At 45.7% G+C, this 16,773-nt stretch overlaps 1 protein-coding gene across 3 annotated transcripts in view; it reads right to left on the bottom strand.

The window, feature by feature from the left end:
- Nucleotides 1-16,773, bottom strand: part of HMCN1 (hemicentin 1) — a 279,869-nt gene that overhangs the window by 179,350 nt on the left and 83,746 nt on the right. For 2 of the 3 annotated variants that reach the window (XM_076068718.1, XM_076068719.1), the window contains exons 12-14: nt 9,754-10,023; nt 7,305-7,446; nt 4,348-4,475 (exon numbers count right to left, since the gene is read on the bottom strand). In XM_076068718.1, coding sequence (XP_075924833.1) covers nt 4,348-4,475; nt 7,305-7,446; nt 9,754-10,023 — 540 coding nt within the window. Of the gene's footprint in view, nt 1-4,347; nt 4,476-6,939; nt 7,277-7,304; nt 7,447-9,753; nt 10,024-16,773 lie in introns of those variants that run through there. The other variant, XM_032959068.2, reaches the window with a different exon arrangement.

Here is a 16,773-nt window from a genome sequence, read left to right as displayed (position 1 = left end):
TGAGAAGATGGGAGACACCTTACACGACTGTAAGGGGTAGTAGAGACAATATATTTGTTTTATTTCTGAAAAGTTTGAGTGCTCCCCACGCCAAGAGTTTTCTCCCGGCACTCCAGTTTCTTTAATTGTGCAAAATACACTCGATGGAACGAAGTCAAAAACCCCAACACAAGATGAGTCTTGTGTATACGTGATGTGTTCCTTGGTAAATAACTTATTTCGATGTGTCTCTACAAGTATCTGGAAACACACAGCATTCCTTTCAAATTCATATTATATCTATCCATATTTTCTGTTGCTTTCACGCACAAGTTATATTCCATTTCAGCTATCCGCATAATGCCACAAGTCAACATTATTCAGAACACTTTCAGCCAGCAGTGAACCACCCTGAGTCAAAGGCTTGTGCTCAAGACATTTTTTTCACATTTAAGCAACTTTGTGATGATTTTCTGCAGAAATTGTGCCATTTTACACACACACACTCCGGGACCCCCTCCATGGAAATGTGGAATTTCCACCTGTGGCTCCTCGGGGACATCTATGGAAGTGAGCACCGCCACATCTCTCATTTGATTAGAGAGATGCGATCACTTCACGTTTTACTTTCTTAAACAGGGCTGCGCTTGCCAAAACAACAAAAATGTATTCGGCCGATTCGTGTTCGACGAGACTTGCAAAAAACCCCCAGCACAGAAAACACCATGTGCTTATTTGCCATGCTGGACGAAGACGGGTACGCACCATTTGCCCCGTGTTTATATATATGTTGAAACCATTTTTTCTGGTCTCTTTTAAATACTTCCAAAAAGAGTGCCGCACAAGTTTTGTGGAACACTGTGCCAAATCCCCTCCGGCCCTCCACCCTTCCAACCTCCACCCCACCACCACCACCCGCTTACAAATGCCACTGCTGATGTCTCTCGCGTGCTTGGCCAAGTGCTCATGGGAGTCTTCAGACACACCGCCGCGTGCTTCAAGCCGAACGTTGTAACCTCCTTGTCACTAATTGTCAGGTAATGTAGCTTGAAAAGTGCCAGGGCGCGTTTGTTTTTTTTGCTTTGCGCGCGCCAAAGCGAAAGCACGAGGAATGTGCCGCGCAAAATAGCGTAGAGCTCCTAACGGGCCGATATAGATGCACGTGGTGACGTTAGTTTAGATATCCGATGCTTTTCTTTTTCCAATGTGCCCTACCTCCACGGTATTGCCATTTTAATCGATTCCTACACCCACTCCTTGAAACGGAGACCAGAGGCTTTATTTTGATTGTATCGGTTGCATACCTGATCGGAAATACAAGTACAGTGAGGGAAAAAAGTATTTGATCCCCTGCTGATTTTGTACGTTTGCCCACTGACAAAGACATGATCAGTCTTATTAAAATGCAAATCAATTCATTACATTTTTCACATGCGTTTTTCTGGATTTTTTTGTTGTTATTCTGTCTCTCACTGTTCAAATAAACCTACCATTAAAATTATAGACTGATCATTTCTTTGTCAGTGGGCAAACATACAAAATCAGCAGGGGATCAAATACTTTTTCCCTCACTGTATCGTGTTGCTATAGTTATAGATGTGTATTTTAAAAACAAATTCTAGTGTCGCAGACAGTATGGGAATCACCGATAAAGATAGACGTTTTTTTATTATTTATTTTAATTGTAGATGTGCGTTTACTCTCCAACACACCGGTGTGCTGAACTAGTAATGAATTGGCATGTTTGGTTTACGTGACAAACCTTACTAGTTGGCTGTGTCGGGTGGGTGGCAGGTTTAACAGCACATTTAGATTCACGTGATCTAACATAAAATCCTCTATTATGGATTTCTTCTTCTTAATTATATATATATTTAATTCTGCATTGTTAAATATATGTAATTGTTCGTTGTTATAGCGATAAGGCAAAACAAAATCTATGTCCTTGCCCAATCGTGACCCAGCCTGCCTCAAAAACTCAATCCGTAACGACTCTACGCTTGCCATATGTACCGTATCTGAACAGTTTATAGCTGAATTTAAAACTCAATTGTTGCATATTAATCATGAATAATACGTGAAATTCCTTGGTCAATCCACTTTTGGATGAATGAAGGCATCGACACACCATGTCAGTCATAGTGGTTGCGTGTCCCATACTTTACCGCGCTGGTCAGTGTGGTGGGTTAAACTGATTCAGATATCACTCCTCGCCACTGATGTGAGCAAGGCAGACAGATTAACAGCAGTGCGCGCCACCACTCCGGACTATCATTACACCAGGTGCAGTCATTCTCACCAGTGAGAATGGTACACTTATGAATTTTAAATGTTCATAAATGTACATGACAATATAATGAAAATAATAATCAAGTGCTTTAAAAGGGTGGAGAATGCCTTTTACTAAACATTACTGTTTGCTCATTAAAACACAAGTAAAACAGGAAGAATAGGTCCCCGTGAAAATACTTTGTAAAAATTAAGATAAGTATTGTAATCTCTAATCGTGCGGTGCTCTGAGAGAGGGCTCGGTTCAGAATCAGAAGTAAAGCCCATTAAGCTAAGCTCTCTTTCAAGGGCGACACGGCAGGCAGACACCATCAAAGCATTCCACGATTGGACCGCTTGCAAGTTCCATTCCCAGCAGCGGTTCAACTAATCATCAACTACCCAGTCAATTTAATAAACACGAAAATCAATTTGTGGGCATGCCGCTGGCTGTTTTGCCCTATTCCGACTTGCCACAGGTACAGTGAGGGAAAAAAAAGTATTTGATCCCCTGCTGATTTTGTACGTTTGCCCACTGACAAAGAAATGATCAGTCTATCATTTTAATGGTAGGTTTATTTGAACAGTGAGAGACAGAATAGCAATAAAAAAATCCAGAAAAACGAATGTCAAAAATGTTATAAATTGATTTGCATTTTAATGAGGGAAATAAGTATTTGACCCCTCTGCAAAACATGACTTAGTACTTGGTGGCAAAAACCCTTGTTGGCAATCACAGAGGTCAGACGTTTCTCGTAGTTGGCCACCAGGTTGGCACACATCTCAGGAGGGATTCTGTCGCACTCCTCTTTGCAGATCTTCTCCAAGTCATTAAGGTTTCGAGGCTGACGTTTGGCAACTCGAACCTTCAGCTCCTTCCACAGATTTTCTATGGGGTTAAGGTCTGGAAACTGGCTAGGCCACTCCAGGACTTTAATGTGCTTCTTCTTGAGCCACTCCTTTGTTGCCTTGGCCGTGTGTTTTGGGTCATTATCATGCTGGAATACCCATCCACGACCCATTTTCAATGCCCTGGCTGAGGGAAGGAGGTTCTCACCCAAGATTTAACGGTACATGGCCCCGTCCATCGTCCCTTTGATGCGGTGAAGTTATCCTGTCCCCTTAGCAGAAAAACACCCCCAAAGCATAATGTTTCCACCTCCATGTTTGACGGTGGCAATGGTGTTCTTGGGGTCATAGACAGAATTCCTCTTCCTCCAAACACGGCAAGTTGAGTTGATGCCAAAGAGCTCCATTTTGGTCTCATCTGACCACAACACTTTCACCCAGTTGTCCTCTGAATCATTCAGATGTTCATTGGCAAACTTCAGACGGGCATGTATATGTGCTTTCTTGAGCAGGGGGACCTTGCGGGCGCTGCAGGATTTCAGTCCTTCACGGCGTAGTGTGTTACCAATTGTTTTCTTGGTGACTATGGTCACAGCTGCCTTGAGATCATTAACAAGATCCTCCCGTCTAGTTCTGGGCTGATTCCTTACCGTTCTCATGATCATTGCAACTCCACGAGGTGAGATCTTGCATGGAGCCCCAGGCCGAGGGAGATTGACAGTTCTTTTGTGTTTCTTCCATTTGTGAATAATCGCACCAACTGTTGTCACCTCACCAAGCTGCTTGGCAATGGTCTTGTAGCCCATTCCAGCCTTGTGTAGGTCTACAATCTTGTCCCTGACATCCTTGGAGAGCTCTTTGGTCTTGGCCATGGTGGAGAGTTTGGAATCTGATTGATTGATTGCTTCAGTGGACAGGTGCCTTTTATACAGGTAACAAGCTGAGATTAGGAGCACTCCCTTTAAGAGTGTGCTCCTAATCTCAGCTCGTTACCTGTATAAAAGACACCTGGGAGCCAGAAATCTTTCTGATTGAGAGGGGGTCAAATACTCATTTCCCTCATTAAAATGGAAATCAATATATAACATTTTGGAAATTATAGACTGATCATTTCTCCGTCAGTAGGGCAAACGTACAAAATCAGCAGGGGATCAAATATTTTTTTTTCCCCATCAATGTATAGGGAGTGTGGAACTTCCACAAATGGGGGCGAGCGCAATGCGACATTAAATTTGAGCAGTGGCACCTTACCAATGTAGATGAGCAGGGACGTCTGCTTGTCGGTGCCCGCGGCGTTGCTGGCCAGACAGCCGTACGTGCCGGCGTCGCGCCGCACCGTGTCTCTGATTGTCAGGGAGCCCTCCTGGTCCACCATGTGCCTGGGAGCACAGGCGGGAGACACAGAGGGGTTGCCGGCATGCACGTGGCTGATCCACCCGCACAGATTGTTTGAGCGTGCGTCCCTCTGTTCCCCCATTTACGTTCACATGCAGTGGTATACAGGACAGGAAGGTCTCGGGTTTATGACGATCCACATTTACGACGTTTATATTACGCCACCGCGGATCGATTTTACAACGCTGAAATTTAGATTTACGATGCATCTTCCGACATGACTCTGAACACACTTGAACGTAGCGGGTCTGGTTTCCGATGCGACTTGGCGTGGAGCTTTTGCTATTCTCAAGTGTTTTGTGTGTGGATGTATTATTATTACATTAATTATGACTGATAAAAGGAACAACACATCTGCAAGTGATGTTTCTACTTTTTCTACTCTATATGGGAAAATAAGGTCCGATTTAAGACGGGGTTTCCAGGAACGCATTGTGTCGTAAATCGGGGACCGCCTGTACTAAAAAAAAAACAGGAACCAGGTTAATCTCCCAATAAGAAACGACTTGGCTGAGCGACATTTCTGCATAGTGGCGCCAATCATCTCGAACTCTCTCTCATCGCATACATGCAGAGTCCAAGCATCATCCACCTTCAAGCAGCAGCTCAAAGCTCTTATCCATCCAAGCTCTCACTTGTTGAGGAACTCACCTGTTAAGGATCTCACCTGTTCAGAGTCTTACCCGTCCAGGCTCTCACCTTTTCAGGCTCTCACCTGTCCAGGTTCTCACCTGTTCAGGCTCTCACCTGTTCAGGCTCTCACCTGTCCAGGCTCTCACCTGTTGAGGCTCTCACTTGTTGAGGAACTCACCAATTCAGGCTCTCACCTGTTCAGGCTCTCACCTGTTGAGGCTCTCACTTGTTGAGGAACTCACCTATTCAGGCTCTCACCTGTCCAGGCTCTCACCTGTTCAGGCTCTCACCTGTCCAGGCTCTCACCTGTCCAGGTTCTCACCTGTCCAGGCTCTCACCTGTCCAGGCTCTCAACTGTTCAGGCTCTCACCTGTTCAGGATCTCATCTGTTCAGGCTCTCACCTGTTCAGCCTGTCATCTGTTCAGGCTTTTACCTGTCCATGCTCTCACCTGTCCACGCTCTCACCTGTCCAGGCTCTCACCTGTCCACACTCTCACCTGTCCAGGCTCTCAACTGTTCAGGCTCTCACCTAACCAGGATCTCATCTGTTCAGGATCTCATCTGTTCAGGCCCTCACCTGTTCAGACTCTCACCTGTTCAGCCTGTCATCTGTTCAGGCTCTCACCTGTCCAGACTCTCACCTGTTCAGCCTCTCATCTGTTCAGTATCTCATCTGTCCAGGCTCTCACCTGTTCAGGCTCTCATCCTTTCAGGCTCTCATCTGTCCAGGCTCTTACCTGTGGCTCTGAGTTATCAATCGAACATTGCGTCTGATTCATGAACTATGAGCGCGTTATTATAAACAGTGTTGATTATTACTATCAATATTGAGAAGATCTTATGACAACTTGGGCATCAACAAGAATTAGATTTTTTTAGATGTCATATAAATTGCTTGGCTTTTCTCAATTGCAATCGATGAATTGCATGGAAGAATTAAAAGTCAAAAAGCAACATTATCTGACTGCTCAAATAAAAGCATTGTGGCAGCATTCCTCTCGGTGTGCGGCCATGAGCCAGCGGCAGTAGCAGCACAAAAACCCGCGATGGCGCGAGATTCCCGACAGGACAATCACAGCACATTGGCACCGACTTTATTCACCCTGGAGAGGGCTTAGGCTGCATCGAACCTTTTCCAAGATTTCAACTCTCAGCCTTGTGAATTATGAGTCGAGCGCTTGTGGCCACGGTGCGGTGGGAATGTGGAACTTCCACAACCGCCTCAGGGCTTCCATGAGAGGCGAGTTCTGCCCCACGCTTGATGGAGTGGGAGACACCTGGGCTCTCTTTTCTGATGATGATGATGATGTGGTTGGGTGACATCATTCAGAAGAAACCGCACTCCAAGCAAAACCTTTTCGGTTCGAGTGGACATTTCTCTGTGGTTAGACAGGAGGTGAAGGTAAAATGTGCTGTCTGGAGAATGACATCCCACCGCTGTGAGACAACGCTAGACCCAGAATCGGAAGGGCATGAGTCCAGATCCCGGTTGGCGGTTGCCTCCGCTGATCATCTTTCTGAGGCTGATAACAAAAAAAGGGCACCGTTGTGAGAAGAGACAGTGGTTGTCAAACGGAGCGACTGGCCCAGGAATGTGGACTTTCCACCACTCTCTCAGAGCTGCCAACACAGATGAGTGCTCCTCCACACTCACATGAACATTTCCCTTTTGACTGAATGTGGCCGGACCATTCACTGAATTTACCACTTAACACAGCTAAAACTATTCAAGGCACTTCTAAAAAAATACAAAAGAAAGAAGATTACTAACGTCGATGCTCGTTGCCTCACTGAGGTTCTGGGTGAAGCCTCACCTGCCCGTGTTCATGATGAACATCTCATTGTGAGTCCACACGATCCATGGAGCCCGGAAGCCCGACACCTCACCTGCCCGTGTTCATGATGAACATCTCATTGTGAGTCCGCACGATCCGTGGAGCCCAGAAGCCCGACACCTCACCTGCCCATGTTCATGATGAACATCTCATTGTGAGTCCGCACGATCCGTGGAGCCCAGAAGCCTGACGCCTCACCTGCCCGTGTTCATGATGAACATCTCATTGTGAGGCCACACGATCCATGGAGCCCGGAAGCCCGACACCTCACATGCCCATGTTCATGATGAACATCTCATTGTGAGTCCACACGATCCGTGGAGCCCAGAAGCCCGACACCTCACCTGCCCGTGTTCATGATGAACATCTCATTGTGAGTCCACACGATCAGCGGAGCCGGGTAGCCCGATGCCGTGCAGCCGATGTGCACTTCGCCACCGGCGCGAAACGTCTGGTTGAGGGGCGACACCACCGCCCGCGGAGGCTCTGTCAAGAGGACGAGTGAGAGGAGAGAGCAAGGGGCAGAGGTCACACGTGAGTGAGCCGTGAATATAATTCACGCGGGTGTTCAAGTGATACATCCGTTTAACACGTAGGAGGCTTTCGCGACTAATATCATACATAATAGAGGGTTTTGAGTTAGATCGCGTAAATATATAAATGTGTCGTTAAAACCCGCCACCACCCGACACAGCCAACTAGTAAGGGTTGTCACGTAAACAGAACATGCCAATTCGTCACTCGTACAGCACACCGGTGTGTTGGAGAGCCAAGCTACTCAGTTTGTAAATGTTGTGGCTTGGCTCTCCAACACACCGGTGTGCTGTATTAGTGACGAATTGGCCACGTTCTGTTTACGTGACAACCCTTACTAGTTGGTTGTGTCGGGTGGTGGCGGGTTTTAACGACACATTTATATATTTACGCTATCTAACCCAAAAACCTCTATCATGGATGATACATCCATGTCAATGTGTCCATGGCTGCTGCCATAGTTAGGTCATCCTCGTACAAAGCAGACACGAATAGACAGCTGGACTTGAATATGTAAATAAACAGATATCTAAAAGTCTAACATTTGGACTGTGTGGAATTTGGGCTGAGTTACTGAATCTGCCCTAATGGGTGCTCAATAATAACAACATCGTCCCAAAGTCATATTGAGATAAAAATGGGGCTCTGTGTGACTTTATTTTTAAGTGTAACTAAATGTGAATGGGCACGATGAGATTGATAGCATACTGATCATTTACTGCACATGAATCCTGGTGACACAGGTTCGATTCACGGTTGTACGGGACACGAGTGGTGATTGACACAGCTTCTGTTACTGTACGTCTACAAAGATTACCTGATGTGGCATTCAAAGTTAACATTGCAAGTTTATTTAGTAAAACCAGGTGAGAACTCAAGAGACCAGGATGAGCATCTACATCATTAGACCTCCTTTGCCAGTACCAAAATGTAAAAATAGGGTTTTTCCCATTTTTTCTGGCAACAAAACTGAAACCTTTTTACTAGGATTCACGTCTGCATTAACTACAATAACTGCAGTCAAAATGCAAACAAAAAACATACTATGATAATATATGCATTGTCCTTGAAACTGATTGGTACACACCAAGGGACGACTTTCTTTTGAGCCTCGACCCAATTGGTGCTCGACCAGATGACGCCAAAAGGCGTACAGCTCAAAGACAATGCCACTATCAAAGTAATGAGGGCTCGGGGTGAGCATCTACATCATTAGACCTCCTTTGCCAGTACCAAAATATAATAATAGGGTTTTTCCCCTTTTTTCTGGCAACAAAAGTGAAACCTTTTAACAGACATGAATCCTTGTAAAAAGGTTTCAGTTTTGTTGCCAGAAAAGAGGGGAAAACCCTCTTATTATTATTATTATTAGACCAGGATGAGTCTCATTTACAGCAGTGGCCTTGGCCACCAAAATGACAAAAGCAAAAGAAAGCACAGAAATGAAAGCAAATATAAATCAGAGCAAAAACGAACCGTGCCAAACGAAAAATCTAAAATCCCTGTAGCGCAACTTGGTTTGTGCAGATTATATTCAGCTTCAAAACCCAGCACTTTATTCTGGGCGGCTAAATTGCATAGCACTTCATAAGAAGTTACCAGCGGTCATTGTACCCACCGCCATAGGTGCCACGGTGGCGAGATGTTAACTCCCTCGCCTCGTATGCAGGAGGTCGCGGGTTCAATCCCGACCCTGATGCTTGTATATTTGGAGTTTATATGTTCTCCCCGTGGTCGTGTAGATTTCTCTCCTGGTGCTCCGGTTTTTCCCTCAACATTTAGAAAAATGCATTTACAGTATTTAGCTGCTATAAATGTCCACATGATAAGCTACTTCGTTGGGTAATTATTTTTGGCCAGGCCACTTTAGCGGGCCTTACCTGGTAAAACTATTTTTTGTTATTTAGTATTGGAATATTTTACCCCACTGTCTCAGGGCAACCAACAGAGAAGAGCCCAGCCGCGTGCTCATGAGAGAGAACGGAAAGAGACTTTGTCTTCACTTCGACTTTCAGCTGATTCCACGACCATGTTAAGTCAGTCACGGCATAAACAAGAAAAACTGATTTCCATCGTGTCAAAGCATTCACTGTTTCTATGCTCACCGCGACCATATCTACGCGAATGACATAAAAAAAACGGCGATCTACTCGATGTTGCAACAACTAACACGGGCGCGTCGACGGAATCTCCACTCGAGAGCCGACCGCCCCGATCCCGCGAGAACGCCGCCGGTTCGCCGCCACCGCGTGGACGCACCCTGCACGACGAGCCACGCTGACGCGCTGGCGACGCCGCCCTCGTTGGCCGCCACACACTCGTAGGCCCCGCCGTCCGCCAGCTGCACCGCGCGCACCTCCAGCGACTGGTTCGCCAGCACGCGCACGCGCCGCTCGGCGGCCGCGTCGCCGCCGCCGCGCGCCCACGTCAGGTTGTAGGGCACCGTGCTGAGCACGAGGCACGTGAGCACGGCGTGCTCGCCCGGCACCACCGTCACGTTGAGCGGCGCGCGGATCGTGGGCGGAGGCTCTGTTTGGGCGGGGTGGCGGAGGGTGGGGGGGGGAGTTGGCAGCGAGGGGGTTCGCGGTCAATGTCAAGAGGTCGTTCGTCCCAGAGGATGCTGAAAAAAAAAACTCGACCTTCATTATTTTCTTCCTCCCTACGTCACTTCCTTCCTTCAGCTGACCGCAAGTGGCTTGCTCTTAACCGTGTCATCAGAACCGTCTGGCTTTAGGTTTATGTCTCGGTTGAAGACCACTGCTCGGTGACACTCCAATGCTTATCTCGGTAACCTGTCCTCCATCCTGTACACGTGCCCCACTCATCGTTCTCTTCTCATTTTCAAAATGTCTGTTTTGGCTTTATTTTAATGCTCTATTTCCCAATTGACAAGTCACCCACCAAATCCTGCCATGAAATTAGGAACATCCTGTGCATGTGTCTATGCCCGAAGGCCAGGAGCATGTTGCAAGTTGCTTGGTTGGAGCTCAGCTTGAGTAGCCGTCTCCAAAATCTCTTCACCTGCTAGTTGCCTCCAATTCCTCCCAAGCATCCTTCACTTCTCCAGCCATGCCAAGTCCACATGGCTATGGTAATGGCTATTGGACCTGAGCGAAACAGCTGTTTATATCTCATACAAAACGTACGTATATTTTAAAGTTATACAGGCCACTGTTTGAGAATTCTGTCCAGTCATCCAACTTGTTTCAGCAAAACGAACCGGTATTAGCCCAGTAAACGTTGAACATTGGACCAATGTTGGGCCAACGTTGGTCCAACGGCTCCATCCACATCCCAGGCTCGGCCCAATATTGGCACGATTATTGGAAATGCATCTTAAGGCCATAAACTTGATCATGGGCCATTTATGTGGTGAGATTCCGCAATACAAAGACATACACAATCAAGCATATTCAGCACATGTATTATGTAGACAATAATATATATCACATGTATTATTATGTAAACAATAATCTGTGTCATCCGGGAAAAGTATTTGATCCCCTGCTGATTTTGTACATTTGCCCACTGACAAAGAAATGATCAGTCTATCATTTTAATGGTAGGTTATTTGAATAGTGAGAGACAGAATAACAACAACAAAATCCAGAAAACGCATGTCAAAAATGTTATAAATTGATTTGCATTTTAATAAGGGAAATAAGTATTTGACCCCCTCTCAATGAGAAAGATTTCTGACTCCCAGGTGTCTTTTATACAGGTAACGATCTGAAATTAGGAGCACACTCTTAAAGGGAGTGCTCCTAATCTCAGCTTGTTACCTATATAAAAGACACCTGTCCACAGAAGCAATCAATCAATCAGATTCCAAACTCTCCACATTGGCCAAGACCAAAGAGCTCTCCAAGGATGTCAGGGACAAGATTGTAGACCTACACAAGGCTGGAATGGGCTACAAGACCATTGCCAAGCAGCTTGGTGAGAAGGTGACAACAGTTGGTGCAATTATTCGCAAATGGAAGAAACACAAAAGAACTGTCAATCTCCCTCGGCCTGGGGCTCCATGCAAGATCTCACCTCGTGGAGTTGCAATGATAATGAGAACGGTGAGGAATCAGCCCAGAACTACACGGGAGGATCTTGTCAATGATCTCAAGGCAGCTGGGACCATAGTCACCAAGAAAACAATTGGTAACACACTACGCCGTGAAGGACTGAAATCCTGCAGCGCCCGCAAGGTCCCCCTGCTCAAGAAAGCGCATATACATGCCCGTCTGAAGTTTTCCAATGAACATCTGAATGATTCAGAGGACAACTGGGTGAAAGTGTTGTAGTCAGATGAGACCAAAATGGAGCTCTTTGGCATCAACTCAACTCGCCGTGTTTGGAGGAGGAGGAATGCTACCTATGACCCCAAGAACACCATCCCCACCGTCAAACATGGAGGTGGAAACATTATGCTTTGGGGGTGTTTTTCTGCTAAGGGGACAGGACAACTTCACCGCATCAAAGGGACGATGGACGGTGCAATGTACCGTCAAATCTTAGGTGAGAACCTCCTTCCCTCAGCCAGAGCATTGAAAATGGGTCGTGGATGGGTATTCCAGCATGACAATGACCCAAAACACACGGCCAAGGAAACAAAGGAGTGGCTCAAGAAGAAGCACATTAAGGTCCTCGAGTGGCCTAGCCATTCTCCAGGCCTTAATCCCATAAAAAAATCTGTGGAGGGAGCTGAAGGTTCGAGTTGCCAAACGTCAGCCTCGAAACCTTAATGACTTGGAGAAGATCTGCAAAGAGGAGTGAGACAAAATCCCTCCTGAGATGTGTGCAAACCTGGTGGCCAACTACAAAAAACGTCTGACCTCTGTGATTGCCAACAAGGGTTTTGCCACCAAGTACTAAGTCATGTTTGGCAGAGGGGTCAAATACTTATTTCCCTCATTAAAATGCAATTTTTTTTATAACATTTTGACATGCGTTTTTCTGGATTTTGTTGTTGTTATTCTGTCTCTCACTGTTCAAATAAACATACCATTAAAATGATAGAATGATCATTTCTTTGTCAGTGGGCAAACGTACAAAATCAGCAGAGGATCAAATACTTTTTTTTATATCATCTCACTTTACATTATTATAATCTGTCTTTTGTCTCGTTTGTTTACATTTCTACTCACTTCTTGATACATTCACGTATACATGCATAGCATTTACATAAATATATTTAAAAAAATGCATCACGTTTTTTGCTGATTGGCCATGTCGGGTGGTGGAGGGTTGCGACACATCTATGATAACGCAATCTAGCCCAAAAACCTTTATTATGAATAATACTGGTCACCAAAGCCTACGTGTTAAACAAATCACATGGAACTTAGTCTTAGAGAAATTAATCGATGCATGTAACTGAACCAGTGAATCGATGCTTCTCCGCTTTTATGCCTGTTGCGACAGCGGCATTGATTTTCAACTTCGACTGCATTCTTCAAATGAGAATATACAAAAAAAAAACAGGCAAGAAGCACTGGACTCTGCTTACAAGCTTACGGCACAGGATACACCTGGGTTGACCAAGAATTCGAGAACTCTGTGCTTGATGTGTTTTCTCTGCTGACACTGGATCCTGGAAAGTGCATTCACCCCACGTGAGCCAGGCGCTCTGCGTCATTCAGCTTCGGACAAATTCCCAACGACAGCGGCATTTTTACAAACCCCAAACCCCGCAGTTTAACGTCCGCCCCCCCCCCCCCCAAGGTTCTCTCGCAACACATTTAAGAAACAAAGGAATCCGGGAGAGCGTTTGCCAAATTCTGTTCCTCGCGATCCACCATGGTACAGCATTCCGCGTTTACTAATGTACCAATGTCCGAATGCAAAGATTAAGTCACTCGATGATGCAAGCACCCAACGGTCGCGAAACGTGTACCTTGCTATGCAGAGACACACTCAACAATTTAGATCAGAGCTCTCTATCTCTCTGTCATGTCGCCATCATGAGCATAACACACTATTTATCAATCTCACTTTGAATCAACGCTCTCGGCAGGTTGGCAAACATCAGGCACGTGGAGCGTGTAACGACTTAAGTCTGTATTTCTACAGAGGCGAATCAGTAAAGCTGATATGTGCACGATGGGCAGTGGGGATTTAGGGCGTGTTCTGGGCTTGGTGGAAATGGAAAGATCCCTCTGTGATCCGGCACCTTGGTAGCAGAGCTCGCTGAACAGTGACCACACAGGTCACTGTGCCATTGAGAAACCTACCTGCTGCTGGGGGGGGGGGGGGGGCTGTGACGTGGCAGGAGATAGGAGGACGTAAAACCGCCGCAGTCTGCGCTCCTTCAATGGAGGAACAACAAAACTACACGAACTCTCTCCTGAAGCCCTCTCGTGGCGAGCAGACCTCGACAGTGGCATTTAGCTCCCGATTGTATTCCTAATTTCTTATGCCTCAAAAGTACAGAAAATGGCTATTATTCCCCACAAACTTTGCTTTTGTGACCAGGACATTGATATATTTTCATTTACCGATTTTCCAGAACATTCGAGATAGATTCAGTGCTGAGTAAACTTGGATTAACTTCTAGAACATTCTAGAACTTTCCAGTAATATAAATAGTAGTATAAATACAGGGGCCTTAAGCCCACCAGTTTAGTTTAGTTCCAGCTGCCGAAGTGGATACAAATCTGCATTTTTATGAGATGGCATCAAGAGGCTGCAAGCATCCGGCAGACGCATTTTGCTTTGTCTGCGGCCAATTTATCAAGACAAGAGCAAAAAAGTACTCTGTGGAAGCATCTGCTAAGATATGTGAGGCCTACAAGGCATATTTCGGCATGCCTGTCGGGGATCAAAACAAACCCTGGGCACCTCATTTCACCTGCGAGCAATGCAAACAAACTCTGGAAGGTAATATGGACAATTGTTGCTCGGAATTTTACGTAATAAAATTTGTAAAAAAAAAATTAATTGTCAAAGTTTTTCATTTTTAAATGTTTTACAATTTTCAATGTTATTGAAAAAAATTATCATATATGAAAACTGTTGCGAGAATCTCTTACATATTATTCATGGGTGAAATAAATGTATTTTTGTAGGGTGGTACAGAGGGGAAAAGAGAGCCATGAAGTTCAGTATCCCAATAATTTGGCGGGAACCCACTGACCACTCAAGCAACTGCTACTTCTGCATGGTGGACCCTTCCAAACGTCGGACTGGCAAGAATGCACCTGCTATCATGTATCCGGACCTTCTTTCATCCATCGCCCCACTGCCACACTGCCATGAACTCCCCGTACCCACTCCTCCGGAGAGAGAGCAGCTGTCTTTAGAAAAGAGCAGCAAGTCAGAGAGCGAGGAAGATGTTGTAGATCCAGATAACAATTTCAGAGGTGGAGCTGAGGAGAGAAACCCATACTACCCCAACTAAAAGGACCTCAACGACTTGATCAGAGATCTTGGTCTCACCAAATCCAATGCTGAGCTTTTGACATCGAGGCTCAAGCAGTGGAACTTGTTGGATGAAAATGTGCAAGTCGCAGATCAGAGGAAGCGTCACCAACCTTTTTGCAGCTTCTTCACCCGTCAAGATGGGATCTGCTTCTGCCACAATGAGACCAGTCTGTTTGAGGAAATCAGAATCGCCTGTAACCAGAATGAGTGGCGCCTCTTCATTGACTGCTCATCCAGGAGCCTCAAAGCCGTGCTGCTCCATAATGGTAACAAGTACCTATCTCTTCCCCTGGCTCACTCGGTGGACCTCAAAGAGGATTACAACAGCATCAAGACATTGCTGGATGCCTTGAAGTATGATGAGTATGGCTGGGAGGTCATCGGAGACTTCACAATAGTGGCGTTCCTGGTGGGTCTCCAAGGCGGTTTTACCAAGTTTCCCTGCTATCTTTGCCTTTGGGACAGCAGGGACACCAAGGCGCACTACCACAGGCGGGACTGACCACAGTGGACCAAGTTCTCTGTGGGGAGGAACAATGTTAAGTGGAAGCCACTGGTCGACCCCCGAATGGTGCTGATGCCACCACTGCACGTCAAATTGGGCCCAATGAAACAATTTGTCAGAGCTGTAGATAAGGAGTCGGCAGCCTTCAAGTACCTTCAAGACTTCTTCCCTAAGCTGTCTGAGGCAAAGGTCAAAGCCGGTGTCTTCGTCGGACCACAGATAAAGAAGATCCTGGAGTGCAATGAATTCCCAAAGAAGCTCACCAGTAAGGAGAAAGCGGCTTGGAACAGCTTTGTCGCAGTGGTTCGTCGTGAAGAACTACGGTACAATGGGCTGTAGGATGTCTCTCAAAGTCCATATCTTTGAAGCTCATTTTGATAAATTCAAGGAGAACATGGGTGCGTACTCGGAGGAGCAAGGCGAGCGCTTCCACCAGGATATACTGAGACTTTGAACGCCGCTATCAAGGACAGTATAATAAGAACATGATGGGAGACTACATTTGGGGGCTGATTCGTGAAAGTGATTTACAGTATAAACGTCAATCTCGAAAAACTACTCACTTCTAAATGTTTTGTAGTAATTTATGTATTACTTTAGTATAACTACACGTTAATTTTGATTCATATGTAGGTTTTTTTCTGACTTTATGTGAATTAAAATACACAAATTCGCCAGTTTTCTCATTGAAAATAGGTAAATTTCAAAACATCACTGTCCTGGTCACAAAAGCAAAGTTTGAGGGAATAATAGCAATTTACTATACGTTTTAGGCATATGCAATTACGAAATAACACTTATGACCCAGGAACACAAATTGTGTTACATAGTGTTATCATTGGTAGTGGTTGCGATGGTAGGGGTTCTAGAGGCATTAGTTGGTTATGGCAGTGATGAAGGTGGTAGGACTACTGTAGCGTTGGTGGTACTGATGAGTGCGGCAGCCATTAGTTTGGATTGGCAGTTGGTGGGGAGTGGTACACAGCTGTCAACCCATACGGTTTAGCCATATTCTTGTAGAGGGAAATTGAGTTTTCAGGTCCATACGGCGTACAGCCGTTTCAATACAGGCAAAACAAATGTTTTTGTCTGTTTTTTTGTGTTTCTCCCTTGTGATGGGACTTTGTAGGATGAACGTTGAGATCTATAAAGGCAAGGGGTGACCAAAGATTTCTGAATTGGTCGAAAATAAGGTCGGCACTGATACGGGGCTGACAGCTATGGTGGTATGGCACTGCGTTACGAACTCAGGTGCCAGACATTGTTTCACGCTCGCAGTCAACATCGGTGATGAATATCTGAACCGGTCTTGGGCCTCCCCTAGGCCGTCTCAGCCTTGCATGAGTAATTGGTGCGGTGTA

This window comes from Petromyzon marinus, chromosome 22, assembly GCF_048934315.1.
Source record: "Petromyzon marinus isolate PM22_M1 ecotype Great Lakes invasive population chromosome 22, UKy_Petmar_22M1.pri1.0, whole genome shotgun sequence".
In the NCBI taxonomy this organism is placed as follows: Eukaryota; Metazoa; Chordata; class Hyperoartia; order Petromyzontiformes; family Petromyzontidae; genus Petromyzon; species Petromyzon marinus.
The sequence above is the reverse complement of the archived record's forward strand: the minus strand, read 5'-3'. Positions and strand labels throughout refer to the sequence as shown.